General features: G+C 39.2%; 1 protein-coding gene across 1 annotated transcript in view; it reads right to left on the reverse strand.

Annotated features, from left to right (window-relative positions):
- cdh23 (cadherin-related 23) overlaps positions 1 to 18,200 on the reverse strand; it is a gene marked incomplete at its 5' end in the record, with an annotated part of 91,874 nt that overhangs the window by 4,933 nt on the left and 68,741 nt on the right. The window contains 21 exons of the mRNA XM_084392210.1: positions 1,717 to 1,777; positions 1,906 to 1,946; positions 2,184 to 2,263; positions 2,352 to 2,472; positions 2,948 to 3,045; positions 3,181 to 3,437; positions 3,526 to 3,687; positions 4,174 to 4,437; positions 5,244 to 5,373; positions 6,173 to 6,286; positions 6,429 to 6,623; positions 9,517 to 9,728; positions 10,553 to 10,730; positions 11,599 to 11,718; positions 11,809 to 11,946; positions 12,579 to 12,748; positions 12,907 to 13,131; positions 13,520 to 13,636; positions 13,822 to 14,280; positions 16,381 to 16,584; positions 16,837 to 16,962. Coding sequence (XP_084248336.1) covers positions 1,717 to 1,777; positions 1,906 to 1,946; positions 2,184 to 2,263; positions 2,352 to 2,472; positions 2,948 to 3,045; positions 3,181 to 3,437; positions 3,526 to 3,687; positions 4,174 to 4,437; positions 5,244 to 5,373; positions 6,173 to 6,286; positions 6,429 to 6,623; positions 9,517 to 9,728; positions 10,553 to 10,730; positions 11,599 to 11,718; positions 11,809 to 11,946; positions 12,579 to 12,748; positions 12,907 to 13,131; positions 13,520 to 13,636; positions 13,822 to 14,280; positions 16,381 to 16,584; positions 16,837 to 16,962 — 3,472 coding nt within the window. The remainder of the gene's footprint in view (positions 1 to 1,716; positions 1,778 to 1,905; positions 1,947 to 2,183; positions 2,264 to 2,351; positions 2,473 to 2,947; positions 3,046 to 3,180; positions 3,438 to 3,525; positions 3,688 to 4,173; positions 4,438 to 5,243; positions 5,374 to 6,172; positions 6,287 to 6,428; positions 6,624 to 9,516; positions 9,729 to 10,552; positions 10,731 to 11,598; positions 11,719 to 11,808; positions 11,947 to 12,578; positions 12,749 to 12,906; positions 13,132 to 13,519; positions 13,637 to 13,821; positions 14,281 to 16,380; positions 16,585 to 16,836; positions 16,963 to 18,200) is intronic.

The raw sequence follows: 18,200 nt of genomic DNA on the forward strand, positions 1-18,200 counted from the left end.
AAGTGTATTTTCTGTTTTGTCACACATGTGACCATTTTAGCAGTATGGAGCCCTGCTGACATACACTCACCTAAAGGATTATTAGGAACACCATACTAATACTGTGTTTGACCCCCTTTCGCCTTCAGAACTGCCTTAATTCTACGTGGCATTGATTCAACAAGGTGCTGAAAGCATTCTTTAGAAATGTTGGCCCATATTGATAGGATAGCATCTTGCAGTTGATGGAGATTTGTGGGATGCACATCCAGGGCACGAAGCTCCCGTCCCACCACATCCCAAAGATGCTCTATTGGGTTGAGATCTGGTGACTGTGGGGGCCATTTTAGTACAGTGAACTCATTGTCATGTTCAAGAAACCAATTTGAAATGATTCGAGCTTTGTGACATGGTGCACTATCCTGCTGGAAGTAGCCATCAGAGGATGGGTACATGGTGGTCATAAAGGGATGGACATGGTCAGAAACAATGCTCAGGTAGGCCGTGGCATTTAAACGATGCCCAATTGGCACTAAGGGGCCTAAAGTGTGCAAAGCAAACATCCCCCACACCATTACACCACCACCAGCCTGCACAGTGGTAACAAGGCATGATGGATCCATGTTCTCATTCTGTTTACGCCAAATTCTGACTCTACCATCTGAATGTCTCAACAGAAATCGAGACTCATCAGACCAGGCAACATTTTTCCAGTCTTCAACTGTCCAATTTTGGTGAGCTCGTGCAAACTGTAGCCTCTTTTTCCTATTTGTAGTGGAGATGAGTGGTACCCGGTGGGGTCTTCTGCTGTTGTAGCCCATCCGCCTCAAGGTTGTGCGTGTTGTGGCTTCACAAATGCTTTGCTGCATACCTCGGTTGTAACGAGTGGTTATTTCAGTCAAAGTTGCTCTTCTATCAGCTTGAATCAGTCGGCCCATTCTCCTCTGACCTCTAGCATCAACAAGGCATTTTCGCCCACAGGGACTGGGGCTGCCGCATACGGGATGTTTTTCCCTTTTCACACCATTCTTTGTAAACCCTAGAAATGGTTGTGCGTGAAAATCCCAGTAACTGAGCAGATTGTGAAATACTCAGACCGGCCTGTCTGGCACCAACAACCATGCCACGCTCAAAATTGCTTAAATCACCTTTCTTTCCCATTCTGACATTCAGTTTGGAGTTCAGGAGATTGTCTTGACCAGGACCACACCCCTAAATGCATTGAAGCAACTGCCACGTGATTGGTTGATTAGATAATTGCATTAATGAGAAATTGAACAGGTGTTCCTAATAATCCTTTAGGTGAGTGTATATTCTCAGCAAAGTTGTCTAACCATGCTGAACTGTGCTGGTAGAATGATTGAAGTGACGTCGACACTCAGGATTGGTCATTTCTCTGTAGCAGGCCAAGCGTGCTATTTTGCGAAGTAAATAAGTAAATAGTTAATAATAAAATGTAAAAAATACATGATCATCCTCCATAACGCAGTCGCTATTTACTTCTCATACCATCTGTAAACTCTTGTGTTACCAATGCAAAGACTGACGGATTTGTATTACATTCCAAAGACCTCCGTTATCAGCCACACAGTGGAAAATGAAACCATATCTGTAATGGCTGTACCGGATCGGCGCGGAACGGAATGGTTAAGCAACGAGAGCGGTTTAGCCTGATGGTAGGAAAAGCGGCTATACAAAAAGGCTCATATCACCAACATCGTTCTATCGCTGACTCACCCTTCAAACGTGTACTTGTTAGTGTTGGGCATATCCAGAATATCCATCAACCCCTGATTTCCTGCAGATATAGAGAGAGTACAATAACAACAACACTAACACAAAGCCATGTTTGTCCAACTTCAACATGTGTGAGGATTAGTCTCTGCTTCCTCCAATCGGAGGGATGGGACATTCCCAGCATTTTACCTGTGGAGCCGGCAACAATTGCCTTCAGCTTCCTTTTGTGCCTGTTTAAAACACAGACAAAAAACTTGAATGCTTATAATAGAACCACAGATAACATGAGGTATCTCAACAGGAAGTGAGTGAACATGCCAAGTGGCAGAAGAGGATCTTATGTGTTCCTTCTTTCTATGAGAATCTAATGCATCTTTAAAAAAATAAAAAAAATTGTCAGGAGCTCTGACTAATCTCAGTTCATTAAGAATGTAATACATGACATAATCTGTTCTTAAAATACTCACACTGTGCGGTAATACCAGTTCATCAGGATAAACAACATGGCAGCAAGGAAGAGCAAAACTGCCAAGATGATAATGGCCATCTGGAAGAGATAAAGAGGTGTTCGTTCGGGATATAATGTATTCTTGACACAGAAAATACACTGAATACAAATACACACACACACACACCTGTAAGGTGGTGAGGTCATCAGGTGCGCGTGCAGTCACGGCAGGCTGAACGTCCAAAACGTTGTAGTTTCTAAACAGATTCCTCAACTGCTCCATGTTCTCATCGATCATTTGAATCACCCTGAAAACCAATAAATCAATTCAGTGAATCAATCGTCCTCAATGGATCAAAGTAACTGTGGATGAGACTATTCCAAGGCAATAAGTCATCACTGTATTTGGATGTTACTATGGAAGTACACAACAAAACATTTATTTCTTTTTTACTTTTTGTTTAGTTCATCTAAGTTTTGAACATGCAATACAAAATATTTTTTTGATGGATTGTCATAGTGCAGAAATGAAAGTCAGGATCTTGATCAAGGGTAAAAAAACCTAAAATCTAAAAACAGCCACAAAATCTCATTAAAATCATTAAAAAAAGATAACGCTGACGTAAAAAGTTTCAAGAAATTTTAATGTGACCATGCAACAAAATAATATTTAAACCATTATTTAATACTATTTATTAAACCATTTATTATACAAATAATATTTGATTTAATTGCTTTTACAACTAATTGACATGCACTGGTTATGTTTGGTATAACTCTTACTTTTCCACATCCAGAATACGGTTCGTCTGCTTGTTGACCACATGAATCAGAACATCAGTTTGAGCAAAGTTCACTCTTCCCTTCTTATCCACATGAAACTATGGGAATGAAATATCTGAATTAACTCATTTGCATGGCCATGACAGGAGAAATATCGGATATAACTTTGCACAGATTGGCGAGTAATCTTATTTCTCACAATATGAATAATGAGAGAACGAACATACATATACCTGTACGTCATCAGTGTTGACTATGGCTCCCGTGATGTTTGAGAGCAGGTTTATAAACTCCTCCTGAAACAGCCGGACACGCTCCGGTATCTCATTAATGACGATTTTCACCCGCTGGTCATCTCTCAGAATGTAAATGCCCACCAGAGCCACGTCACTGTGTCCTGCCAGATCTCTCGCCAGCACCTCCACCACAAAATAACCCGGATCATACGCCATGAACAGGTCAAACGTACGGATGATTCCATCAGTCTCACCTGAAAAGAAAGAAAAGTCACAAAAACGAACACCAATAAATGCCATTCATTTCAACAGAAATGTGAAGAATGTGTAGAGCACACCGACCGATGATGAAGACGTTGCCCATGTCTTCAGAGTCATTGGAATGCAGTTTGATGTAGCGGATGGACAGAATGTGATAAAGAACAAGACTGTTGTTGCCGATGTCATTATCAATCGCTTGAACCCGGATCAGATCAGAGCCAACTTTAGCATCTGCAGCCACACCTGGTAGAGAGAGAGAGAGACAAGTAAGCTTACACATACACACGTTTACTAGATATATAAATTAGGACATACCATAGGGATTGTCTCAGGGGTTGCTTTATATTAAAATATAATTTATATAACAATAATAATATGAAATGAATGCAAATATTATTTATATAATAAATAATATATATTTTTAGTTTTGTTATATGAAGGTCTTGGTTTCTTTTTATGCTTTTAATGAGATTTTAAGTTATTACAATAACTGGGTAATAGGATTGTACATGGGGGAACAGGACTGTAAAATAAAGTGCTACCATAATAATAATAATAATAATAAAAATACAAATACAATATTTAAAGCCCAAAATTAAGTCAATCTAAAAACAGTGCTCAGAAAACTGAAATAAAATAATACATACAGATTAATTATTAACATCAAAATAATTAAATAAAGAAAAGAAAAAACGTGAAAATATTATCAAAATAAAACAAATCTGTTACCTGCAGTGTACTCCAGCTTTGTGAATCTTGGAGACTGGTCGTTGATGTCCTCAAGGAAGATTCTTACTTCCTGTAATGTGGGATCACGGCTCGGGTCAAGTATTTGGGCCCGCTGTGACCTTTGACTTCTCAGAAGAGTCCAGCTTCGGTTACTGGAAGCTTTAACGATTATGGAATACATTGGGATTTCTTCCCGATCCAGATCTTTTTTGACACGTAAAACCCCGGCCACACTCATTACAAAGTTTCCTTCGGTATTGCCTCCTAGAGAAGAACATTAGTAATGCAGTTAATGGAACGTTTACACTGGCTGTGTATGAAGTGAATACTGAATTCTGTGCAGTATACACTTCACATGGCCTACTATTCTTTTAAATAGTAAAAAGCTTTTGCTAAACTATCAAATGTGCAAAAATATCTTAATGGCAGTTTGATCAAATAATGAATTAATAAAGATATTAAAAATCATTGCTATGATTTTGTCCACTTGTCATGTCAAGCACACTGGATTGAAGGATAGTATTCAGCACAGTAAGCTTTATTGTATTGCACATAGTTTAACAAATGTACTACAGTAGGTCATCTGAGTATCCAGTGCATACAGATATTTTGCATACTGTACATGGCATACATACTATATACTGCAGACATAGTAAGAGTAGTAGGTTAGTGTTCTATTTTGAACATAGTCATTGTTTTGCTAAGTTTACAAGTGAAGTTTCTCAGAAATCTGAATTTCAGCAACTTCTGCTGTTGCAATGAAATTGTGCAAACTGAGGAATTTATTGGCAACTGCAGGCGGAAATGTTCTATGAAGAAAGAGTCTTGACTCCCAGTAGTTAAGTAAAAGTGTTCGTTTGAGACCTAGGTTCACTGACCTTCATGTATATTCTTTCATTAATATATTCGGCAGAGAGATTACTGTCAGATACATGTTAATTCAGGCATTGCAGATGATCCAAAATTCCTTTTCTACTGCCTGAATGGAGCCTAACATTGGATAAGCATGGTGTAATGATGCAAGTGCATCTACAGGGGTTCATTTTTGTGCTTTAACGTTGTGTCCGCACCTGCGATGAAATAGTAGACGATAGCATTAGAGCCCTCGTCTGCATCGACTGCACCCGTCACATTACCCACAACAGTCCCAGGAGACGAGTGCTCCGGTACTGACACAGACTGATACGGCAAACTTCCTCTCTGAAATGCACGCAACAGACAGAAGTCAAGACTTAAGCAATAAGTGGTAAGAAAATTTCCAAACATCACATTTCATGACGTAAAAGTTCTTAAAGGTGCATTAAGCAATAACTGAGTACTGCTGATATTTGAAACAAACACACCCCTCTGCCCCCAAAATGCACGAACATGCAATGCAACGAAAAATAAAGCAAAGATGATGAACAAACGACAAGGAAGAACAAAAAATGAACATACAGTACACAAGAGCAAGAGTTGGTTGTTAGTCGCCAGCAGCACAGCAGCTCCAGACAGTGACACTAAAAACTGTCCTGTTACTACAGCTAACATTACAACAACAGCCTATCTCAGTTCTGAGAAACAGCAAAACCAATGTTACTCAGGTATGGAGAAGAATCAATGCAATCTCTGTATCCGTTTTCAGGTCTTCCCACTTAGGTCTCTCCAACGCTGGAAAGCCTTTCTAATATTAACGCGGGTCCTAAAACTCTTGCCTGATCATAACCCTTCTTTTTCCAGTGATATTCCTCTGACCTTTTCTCTTTTGTAATGTCTCTCAGCCATCTCTCTTTCTACAGTCTTTCCTCTTTCTCACTCTCTCTCCTCCCCCATCATGAGTGGACACGCCCCCTACTGCTGATTGGCTACAAGTGTGTTGTGGTGCTCGGTCCGATCTGCTTTCAACAGAATTTCTTAGAAATCGCTTACTGCACCTAAACTGGCCTACAGTCTGTACTTAAAAAATAGAGTAATATATGTGATCTTTGGAGAAAAAAAAAAACAGTACTCAAAACATTACCGGCGGTTTAAGGAAGACGGGTTCATTGTCATCGATGTCAGACAGAGCCACCTGTAGCGGCTGCATGGTCTCATATGGGACGGGCTGTCCAAGGTCATACGCCACCACAACAAGCTACACACAAATACAGAGATTTAAATAGTTATTGTACCATTCATGACCAGTTTTCATTTATCTTTTATTTTGAATTGTGTCCTGAATTGTGTCATTAAAATGCATCTTTTTCAGTGGCCTTGTTTAAAAAAGAAAGACTCACGCTGTACAGGGCTTGTTTCTCTCTGTCCAGTTTAACCGCAGTGGTGATCACTCCTGTCACTGCATCAATATGGAAGTTCTCCCAGTCTCTGTTTCCGGCTCCAGTCTGAAGGAAGCTGTAGCGGACCTCTCCATTCACCCCCTCATCCTCGTCTGTGGCGAACACTTCATACACCACCAGCCCAGGAGGCTGTTCCTGCATCCACACACACAAAACATGAGAGAATGCTCACTCATACATGTCTATACATGCCAAATATAGGTCATCCAATCTCTCACAATCCAGATATGGGGCATCAAATACAGCAGACCTCCATGTGACAGAACTCATCCCTGTATAGATTTTTGTCAAATCACAAGCAGGGAATCTCTTAATTTATATTTTTAGTTTGATGCATAAAAAGGTCTGTTTAGTACTTTTCAGTCTAATCCAACGCAGCACCTGAAATTGAATACTTCCCTACTATGTAGTATGCGAAAAACAATGCACCAAAAGAGTAACATGTCCAAATACATAGTATTCAAAAAACAGGAGTTTCCGAGATTCTGGAGTGTGCATCTGATGGACACTTTTATATCCCATGAGGCCACGGGAGAGGATTTATGAATGATAGTGAAGCGACGTAACTGACACTGGTAGGTCACGTGACCATAGGCGTCGATTTCGGGGGGGACGGGGGGGACGCGTACCCACCAGATTTCATCATGAGTCATTTTGTACCCACCACTTTTAACTTCCGTCCATATTAATTTGACTTTTGGTTCGATTTTTTTGACCGTTTTCAGTGGTTGTGAGGAGCAATATGAGAGAGAAATTTGGTAATCATTGTCTGACCCAACAAAAAAAACATTATAATATTCATTTTATTTTATTTTCCGTGTTCGCATTTATGAGGGAAAAAACATCGTGTCAGTTCCTGGTTACGGACGTGAGCGCTCTGAAAGCGGCACTAAAAGACTGCTTTAAAACTTTCACAGAGACCTCAAACAGAACAGCTGCCTTTCTTTAAAGTGAATTTCGTTTTGTATTAATTATATCTTAATTTTAATCAATGTTTCATGAACCAATTGCCTGGATTTAGGCTAATAAATAAGAAGTAAATATAGCAGAATCACGACATGGAGGCGCCGGCGAGTGAACTGGAGTTCGTCTCATAAATGAACCGAAACTCAGCGTATAATGCACATTCACATTCACAGCGTATTTAGACACATTTAGACGCATTCATAATCATTACATTTACCGGTTCTTTGTGGCAAGCTTTATGCGTGCGGTCGTGCGCTTGAGTGCGGCTATATTACGTAAGCTCATTATCCTGTAGGCTATATAAGTAATTAAATTAATATAAAGGGGCGATTTGTCCACGAATGACTTAAATGAACAACTAGCCTACTAGTCGACTAGAAAAAAAACTTTTAGTTGGACGCAGCCCTTATTCCACATATTTTCGAACCAGCTAGGCAACAGGACATCTGGGTTGAGCAGGCGACCCTGCGGAATGAACGAGCGGAGCGGAATATTCAGAAATGCGCTCTCCACTCACAAGCTCTGATCGGAACAAACCCGAACCTCACTGTCTGCTGAACTTGTGCAGAAACATCAAAATATAACCAGCTTTTTAAAATGGTTTTTTAAAACTAAACACTATTTTAGCACAAATTATGAGCTTATTGGCGATTTTTTTTTTATAATTATTGACAAAATTAGAATATAGTAGCCTAAAATATTTTTTTTTTTTTTTTTTTTTTGAAAGTTTTGGGTGGGCCTCTTGAAAAGTGGGGCCGTGCCTGAGCTACAGGACATCGTCTTTCAAAACATAACCTGCGCGAAAGAGAGAAAAAAAATGAATGCGTCATTGTACCCAGCACTTCTGAAAATACACTTCCGAAAATGCACTTCCGAATGCGTCTCTGTCCCCAGCACATTTCAAACCAAACTGACGCCCATGCACGTGACAGTAACAACATGGAGGATGTAGTGTATCCGAATTTCATTCGTAGTACCCATATTCATACTATATAGAACATACTTTTTAAACGGTCACAACGTAAGTTCAAATTCAAATGTAGTACCTACTTAGACAGTATGCTATTTCGGATGCACCACAGTGTGTAGGTTTTAAAGATTATCTTGAAAATTGCACTTACTTTAAAAGGAACTTACGAAGTTTACTCGAAATTCTATCTGACACTATGGCTAACACCTCTGAGACACTGGGCTCGTTTTCAACACTTGGGCTCCACAATTAAATTTGACACACTCTTTTTAGCAACATGATCTTTTCAGTCTGGCTGTCAGATGTAAAGTATATTCCTATGATGTACCTTGGGATGTGAGAAAGACAATGACAAAGGCAAAAGAAGGAATAGCTGAGAACACATCAAAGTGGTTGAGTTGTACTTAGTAAGATGAGTGAGGAACCTTGAATTACAATACTGTTTCCATCCAAAGTCGCAAATTTACATTATGCACAATAAAACATTTGCGAATAAAGCAGCGTTTCCATCCCATGTTTTCAAGAGAACAAATCTGTCAAATCCTGGGAAATTGGCAAAAAATATTTGTAATAAAATGAAAGTTGCTGCAATCGGTGGAAGCCACTGTTGCTCTTTTTTCCTACATCAGAAATGACTTGCGTCTCAGAGCGCACAGACGAAACTCAATAATCGGCGTCATTTTATCTTGCGTTCGGATGCTTGGTGTTTGGGAGCGTGATCTTGTGAGACTCTTCTGAGAGGTCATTATACCAAATCATTCTGATGAAAGACTTTGGCTCAGGCATTTTAGAATAATCAAACCAATATTTGAGATGCTGTGCAATTAAATTATCCATTTATCCAATCACATCCTCTGTTGAGGCAAAGCCACGTAAGCTTTTTGTTGCGCATAAAAGGATTTATTCAGTAAATGTGTTTCCATTATAGTTTCTGAGCATGTCTTCTTATCAGATAAAAAAATGTATCCGCCTCAATTGTGTGCATTTTTAGAATAAAATTTGAATAAAAATAGGTGGATGGAAACATAATGAAATGACAATATGCTTTAGTAATAAACATAATGAGTGATTGTTTTTTTCACCGTAACACACCTCTAGTATATGCATGATAGTGCCATTGGCAGGCCGCACAAAGACAGGCCTGTTGTCATTGACATCTATGACGGTGATCTGAAGACTGGCGGTGCCCCAGAGGGGAGGTCTGCCATGATCGGTCGCCACCATAGTCAGATTAAACCTCTCAAAACTCTGCAGTAACCGCAGGGAGCGAATCAGCCCAGTGTCAGGATCCAGAGAGAACGCATCTGTAAAAGAGAGAGATCAGCAACAATATCAAACGCTGTAGTTGTACTGTACTGCTTTTACTTTCCAATTCATTTCCTGAATTTGAATTGCATTGTTATCAAGGTAGAAAACAACTACCTTTTTTTTTTTTTTTTTTATGCTTATATATATTTTTTTTCTATTTAATTAATTAATTAATTTTTGTTTTTCTATGTGTATATGTATATTTTGATGTGTATAAATGGGTGTGTGTGTATACATGTACAGTATGTGTGCGTGTGCATATATATATATATATATATATATATATATATGTATGTGAGTGTATGTATGTATATGCATGCAGCGGTTGTGTAGATGCATATCTATTCAGATGCTTGTTATGTTAAGTATACCCTTCCTGTTGATGTGGGGTGATGTGGGGTGATATGTGGGGTGATGTGTGTGTGTGTATGTGTGTGTGGGGGGGGGGGGGGGGGGGGGGGGGGTCAAATTCTCTGTAATTCTTAAATTTCTTTGTTTTGTAACTGACTTTTTTGAAAATCCTCTGTTAAATGAATTGTCTGCTGAAATACTTGAGAATGAAAAAAATAAAAAAAAGGTAGAAAACAAGAAGGGACACTGTAATTTGAACATTTTATGTGTCTTGTTGGAACATCTAAGAAGTGATCTACTCTTGCTCAGTTGGTTGGTGTCTTGGACTAATGTGTTAATTTCCTCTTTCTGTCATTCCAATTCAAGTTCCATTTCAACATCCGGTGGGCAAACTCTAGCTCACTAATTAAAAGAGAGCCAATTGCGCAACCCATGTGTGTGTATTTCTGTATGCCAGTGTGTGTTGTACCCGCTCCAGGGCCCTGTAGACTGTAGGTAAGTAATGCATTCTCGCCCTCATCGAGGTCAGTGGCCTTCAGTGTGATCACCGACGTCCCAACCGGCTCGTTCTCAAACACACTAGTGGTGAAGACTCTTTCTGAGAAACGTGGACGGAAGTCATTTACATCCATCACTGTCAGCTGCACCTGAGAGATACAGAAACATAAGTTCAGAGATCTGATACAGAGGTGTTAAAGGTGGAGTACCACAACAAAACTGTTTTGTTTGTTTTGCCAAGTATCTGAGGTCAGCTCATGCAAAACTGCTCACATGAAACTGAAACTTGCACATGCAAACATGTGCAAGAGAGTTTGATATCTAAACACTGGTTGGGGATACAGCAAAGCAACAATTTGATTTCAAACATATGCAAAGAATAATGATGATGCAGTTCCCAAAAAGTTACTGCACAACTGGACTGACCAAGGCTGATTTGGTGCATTATACTTGCATTTGGGGCTTTACATAATTCCTAAGTATTATGCAATGTTTGTATTGTACTTTGCACCAGCTGATGATATTTTAATTTTCTGCTTGTTTTGCTTCTATACTTCCCACTTCCTCGTACCATCAGAGTGAATAGAGGAAGTGTGGGCTGAACGCTCGGCCAACCCACGATCTTTACATCTTGTGAAACTTCATTTGTACAGCTGATGCTCTCTTCATATCCTTCTTAAACAGGAACTGGAAGTGAAGTGCACTCCGCCTTGTCTGCGTCACGGTCTCTCTTGCTCAAATCATTTTATCCATGTTTGGTTTTTCTTTTATGTGCCTGTGGTCAACTGGTCTTAGCAGTTTTGCAGAACAGGTTGTTTGAATGTTGATTCCATACAGAGAGGATGACACAGATTAATCTGGTTGTGCCTGAATGAGCCAGATCTAGATCTAGATCGAGTCAGAACCAAGTTTCTATTTTCGTGTTTGGAAGTCATAATTGTGATGTGAAGTGCATTCAAATGATTTTAGATGCAATCAAATGGGCTCAATTTCATATTTTTTGGAGCTCATCCACACCTGGACTGAGTTTTCTCTGCGGTTGTTGGGGCTGCCGCCAGGGTTGTCTCTGGCATAGGCTGTGAGAGTGTAGCGGTCTTTGGTCTCTCTGTCCAGGGCAGACAGGACGTAGATGTCACCCTGATAACAAAGGACATCAATATTGAATATAAAACATTATACATGACATTTCTTTTTGTCTTTGCTTTGTTTTCACACCAACACACTTACCGTAGTGGGTGTGATGCCAAACTTGCCCTCTCCATCAACTAGCCCGTATTCGATGACAGAAAACAGGCCAGAGTCTGCATCTGTCGCACTCACGCTCACAATAATGGTGCCGAGTGCAACATCCTCAAAAATTGACTTCTGTACACACATAGACAAATACTTTGGTTTAAAAGTGTCTTATTGTATGCTCACCAAAGTTGCATTTATTTGATAAAAAATCTGAAACATTACTACTATTAAAAATAACTGTTTTCTATTTTTAATATATTTTATTTTAGATGCTGAATTTTCAGCAGCAGTGATACATGATCAGAAATCATTCGGGTTACTGATTTGCTGCACAAGGAACATTTCTTATTGTTATCAATGTTGAAAACAGTTGTGCTGTTTAATATTTTTGTGGAAACCATACTTTCTTTACTTTTTACACAGAAATATTTTAACATAGTTTTCAAATACAGTGGGGTCCTACAGTCTACAACAATAATGAAAAGATTTAAAATACCATTTCTAAAAAATATGAAGCATGACATAAAATGCAGAATCAGCATTTTCTGCACCATTTCTAGTTCTAGCAAATCAGTGACATTGGTCATACTTAATACTAACAATTCATAATATAATTAGTAATTAAAAAGTTATCAAAAAGCAACACAGAAGCAGTTTCACTAAAGTCTCAGACTGTTTGACTCCACTGTAGGAGTTATTATAATGCTTCCTGAATGCAACTGGGAAGTAGTAGCCTGATTCTCTAGTCTGTGCTGATGTACCTGATATAAAGGTTGTTGAAAGACTGGGTTGTTGTCGTTGACATCAACGATGCGTAGATAGACAGGAAGTTCAGCGAAGCGAGGAGGTGAGCCATAGTCCTGAGCACGCACCGTGAAGTTTAACCACTGCACTTGTTCATAATCTACCGTCCGATTGGCCACAATTTTACCTGTGGACGGTGATATCGAAAGACATCCGTGATATAGTTTAGAGGTGGAATTAAATCAGTAAGGTGGTTTCATAAAATTTCTAATTTCAATCTTTGAGGGTTTAGGGTTAGAACACTGATTGGTCAATAGAAATGTTGCAGAAATGCAAATGTGCAACCTGTAGATGGGTCTTCAAGTCTTATGTAGTCTCCACGGGGCAGGTGCAGGAGCTGGTAGATGATCTGTCCATTGGGTCCTTTATCAGGATCAACAGCCGTCACCGACAGCAGTGTGGTACCAGCCACAGCACCCTCCAGAATCCTCTCGGAGAAGTTCGCCACCCCGAAAGGGCGAAAACGAGGAGCGTTGTCATTCACATCCAGCACGTTGATGGTCAATTTGGCTGTGGAGAGAAATCAAATTTAAATGAGTTTGAGAAACAGCAAATAATTATCCACAGGTTGGTTTAATGCTGGTCTAGATAATGGAAACCATTGGAAAGACAACATGACAAACCTGACAAACTAGCAAACCTGACAAACTGGCAAAAGTTACCAGCAAGGATTTTCTGGCAAAACTGGTTAACTTTGCTGGTCAAGTTAGTTAATAAGACCGGTGGGGACACGTCGATTGAACACATGCTGGTTCTTTCAATAGGAGCAAGAAAAGAAAAAAAGTTTGCAATATAACTATTCTTAAATGGAGGAAAGGTTTAAATAGATAAATAACAGTAGAAAACAGGAAAGAGAGAAAGACAGAAAGAATAAAGTAGACAGAAAGATCTTTCTTACCGTTAGGTACACTGACTGACATGTCAATGACATCACTGGCGTTGTCATGCACTGAAACGATGATCTCAAAAGTGGCAACCAGCTCTCGGTTCAAGGGGTTTCGTACAAACACAGCCCCTGAGAAGATGGACACAAATATTCAAATACCAGAGCACAACAGAGTTCATTTTATACGTAGAAAATAGATTATTAATAAAAATGTAGTGTTTAGTTGCTAAATTCCAGAAGAAGAGTTATATGTGACATCTTAGAGGGCTGAAAGTGCAGCTTATGCAACAAAGATGTCTTATAAAGTGGTCCACCTGTGTGAAAGTCAATCCCAAACGACTGCTGCAGCCCATCCACTGGATTATTCCCATCATCCTTTGCTTCCACAGAGATGATGTAATACTCCAGACGGGGTCGTAGATCAGGGTCCTCGGCGGTGAGCGTAGCTACGACCTCTCCGGGTGGAGTTGACTCGTTGACGCTGATCGTCTGCACAGGGCGAATGAAACGAGGACGCGAGTCGTTGATGTCATCTAGAACAACAGACAATGTCGCTGTCCCGGAGAGAGAGGGCGTGCCTCGGTCAGTTGCTATGACAACCAGCCGGTACGAGCTACGTTCCTCTCGGTCCAGTGTAGCATTGCCGACCAGAACCGCACCAGAGAGAGCGTCAACGATGAAACGGTCTTGAGCGCCGGTGTCTAACCGATACTGCAACCAACCGTTAGAGCCGGCGTCAGCGTCACTCGCCGAGAGCTGCGTTACTACCACACCTGAAAATACACACAACGTCACATAACACACCTTTAACACAATAGAATGTATGTGTGTGTGTATGCATGTATATATATTAGGGCCGGGACTCGATTAAAAAAATTAATCTAATTAATTAGAGGCTTTGTAATTAATTAATCGAAATTAATCGCATTTTAATTGCATATAAATCAGGGCTGTCAATCAATTAAAAATAATTGTGTTGAACATGTTATTGAAACAATGTTCAAATGTTCAAAGGGTGAGCATTGAAATAATTGTGCCTAGCAAATAATCAATACAATACAATTGAACATTATTAAATTATTGAACATTATTAAATTATACATTTGATATTAAACATTAAATTATAAACATTATTTACACTTGCTTTACAGGTTTTTAACATTACTTCGAAAATGCTGAAATTTAAAGTTTGAGATGTTTTTCATCTGTTTTAGAAAGTATTTTTAGACTTTTGTTTTTTCAGAATAAAACTTGTTTTACAATCTTGAGCATGTGTTATATTTTTATTAAATGTGTTTAATTAAGCCATTGCTTCAAGTAATTTGACAGTTAACAATATTTTAGTGTACAGTTAATCACAAATTCAGTCAGCATTGTCATGACTCATTATCCCATGATGAAAGGTAAGGCGGTGAAACAACGTCACGATATCAACGTTGATTCAATTTGCAAAACCGAAGCATAATTCATCATTGGTTCAACAACGTCGACATACAATCTTTATTCACCCATATTGAAAGAAGAGACGGTGAAACAACGTCACGAAATCAACAATGAAACAACGTCACGATTTCAACGTTGATTCGTTTTGTACAATCGAAACATAATCCAACATTAATTCGACCTTGGTCCCTTACGTTCACCGGTGAATCAACGTTGAAATGCCGGCTGTTTTTTATAAGTAAATGTTCCAATCAATGATCCAGGCAGCGCCAGCGCGTTCTCGTCTCCCTCCTTCATTTTACAGTCGAATTGTGGCTAGAACGGCTCCAGGTTCAAAGGTCAATACGGAATGGATTAATCTGCGTTATTTTTTTTAACGCGTTATTTTTTCTCAGATTAATTAATCGAAATTAACGCGTTAATGTCACGGCCCTAATATATATATATATATATATATATATATATATATATATATATATATATATATATATATATATATATATATATATATATTTATTTATTTAATTTAAAATCAATAGGACACTGATATTTATTTATTGTTACTTTAGTATTATGTATATACAATTATACTAATATTTTGAACTAGCTTTTATAGTTTTCAGAGGCTCTTCCAATTTTATTTAAAGTTTTAGTAATTTTTAGTGCAGTCAATCGATTAAAACAAAAAATTTTCTGTAATTAATCATGATTAAAAATGTAATGTGTAAACGACATTTATGTTTAATGGAATCTTTATTTTATTTTATTTAAGTTTTAGCTTTAGTAATTTTAGTACTTTTAGTACTTAAATGAAAATGAAGTGTAGTGTAATAGCGTAGCGCTTCTGTGTTGTACGTCACACGCATCACACACATGACCAGCGTCGGCCAATAGTGAGCCTACGTGTGACGTACAACACAGAAGCACTGCGCTATTCCACTACGTGAACTCACTCGAGGCCCAGACAGAAGGAAATGAATAGTGGAATAAAGTCGTTATTTTTGTTTACTTTTTGCGCACAAAAAGTATTCTCGTCGCTTGATAAACTTAAGATTGAGGCACTGTAGTCACATGGACTACTTTGTACACATGTCTTTATTACCTTTCTGGACATGGACAGTATACCGTACATACATTTTCAATGGAGGGAGAGAAAGCTCTCGGACTAAATCTAAAATATCTTAAACTGTGTTCCGAAGATGAACGGAGGTCTTACGGGCTTGGAACGACATGAGGGTGAGTCATTAATGACATAATTTTGGGTGAACTAACCCTTTAATACGATAAATAAATATGAAATAATTTATTATATAAATAACAATCACACACACTCCCACTCCCATTATACTGCAAATTGGACCAACAAACCAGATCAAACTAGTTCCTCCACCAGTTAATCCAGCTCCATCAGTTTATACGGTCTCTCTCACCTGTGGGGCTGTTCTCTGGTAGGCGTACTGTGAAACTGGATGGATTGAAAACAGGTGGGTTGTCGTTGATGTCGAGGATAGTGATTGTGAGTGGAACGCTGCTGTTTAAACCTCCCACATCCTCCCCCAGCAGAAACAGCTCCACCCGCGGCACAGAGAAAGCCTCCCGGTCCAGAACAGCACCCCCACGCACTGATACCACCCCTGGAGACAGAGAGAGAGAGAGAGAGGGGGTGAGAAAGACAATGTGTCACAAGTGGGAGGGGTGCTTGATTACAAGAAACTCTGTGGGTGTATAGGAAGTTGTGCGACTGTTATCATGTATATCTGACACCGCAGAAATAAATGTATCTGCATGTTAAAGGGAATTAAATGTAAGAGCTTTGAATAACATTTGGACACCCTCGAGGAAAACAAAATGAACATAACCCATAACATCTGTGCTGAACTTCTGACCTGTGAGGGAGTCTATAGAGAAGAGGTCCACTCTGGCTCCCAGGAGACGATACCTCACCACTGCATTCACCCCAATGTCTCTGTCCTCTGCTAGAACAGGGCCGTTCAGGATCAACACTGTGGTGCCTGATGGACATACACACAGAGAGAGGGAGGTGATGATGTTTAATAAGTCATGACCATGATCCCTGTTCATCCTGTATTTACTTCCCCTCAGTGTGTTGAATTAGTAAAATATTATTGTTTTGACTGCACTGACATTATCTGATGAGAACAAAACATGAAGTGAATTGAGCTGGATGATGACACTAATATCTTCTGTAGAGCTGCTTTTGAAGTCAATTCATCATTAATGGAAAAAAACAGCTCTCTTTGAAGAGACAATCTCTACGCAATCGCTACGCATTTCTAAAAGTGTGCTCACACTTGTCATGTTTGTTTTGATTAAAACAAACCCTGGTGCGACTGCTCTGTTAGTGCGGTTCATTTGAATAAGTGTGAAAACTGCCATCTGAACCCTGGTGCACACCAAAAAGTGGATAGTGGAGTCTCGGTCCACTTTCAAACCAACTCTGGTGCGGTTTGAATGAAATATGAACGCAACACGGACCAAAGACGCGATGTTGCCCATTACAGTTCGGCAGAGATGGGGGACTCGAGTCACATGACTTGACTCGAGTCAGACTCGAGTCGCAAATTTAAGGACTTGAGACTTGCTTGACTAAATTAAGAAAATGACTCGACTTGACTTTGACTTGAGATCCAATGACTCGAGACTTGACTTGAACTGTATGACTCGAGAATGACTTGATATACATTTTTATATAAATCATCGCAACATCAATTGATGAACAAAATGAAAGCAACGGAACCATTGACGCCAGTCATCAGATTCTGCGCGTTTGCGTGACGCTGCACAAGCACAGAAAAAACACATCGCGTTGAGCGCGCTAAATATAAAAACACAAGGCATCGTTGTCCCATGGCATCTCCCAGCATCGTTTCTTGTTGGATATAAAGACTAAAATTTACCATATTCATACAAGAAGATTTGCTGTACGCATAATAACTGGCAAGGGATATCGGACGACCATCACAACCTCGAACAGTCGAACTTCATTCACCACGTCTAAAAGTAAGCTATGGCTTGTTTAACCTGTTTGTTAATTTGACTTTCTTTAAAACTAAATCTTTAAATCTAGAGAGAATATTGGTCAAAACAGCATGCCTCTTTATACACAATTATGTTTTCAAATGTAGCTTAATGTTGTCAATATTCAAATGATAATTAATGATGGCATATGTTTTGTATAACATTTGCCACATTTCTTTCCAATCATGCTTTAAAGCCAAATATGTCGTTC

This window comes from Rutilus rutilus (assembly GCF_951802725.1).
Source record: "Rutilus rutilus genome assembly, chromosome: 20".
In the NCBI taxonomy this organism is placed as follows: Eukaryota; Metazoa; Chordata; class Actinopteri; order Cypriniformes; family Leuciscidae; genus Rutilus; species Rutilus rutilus.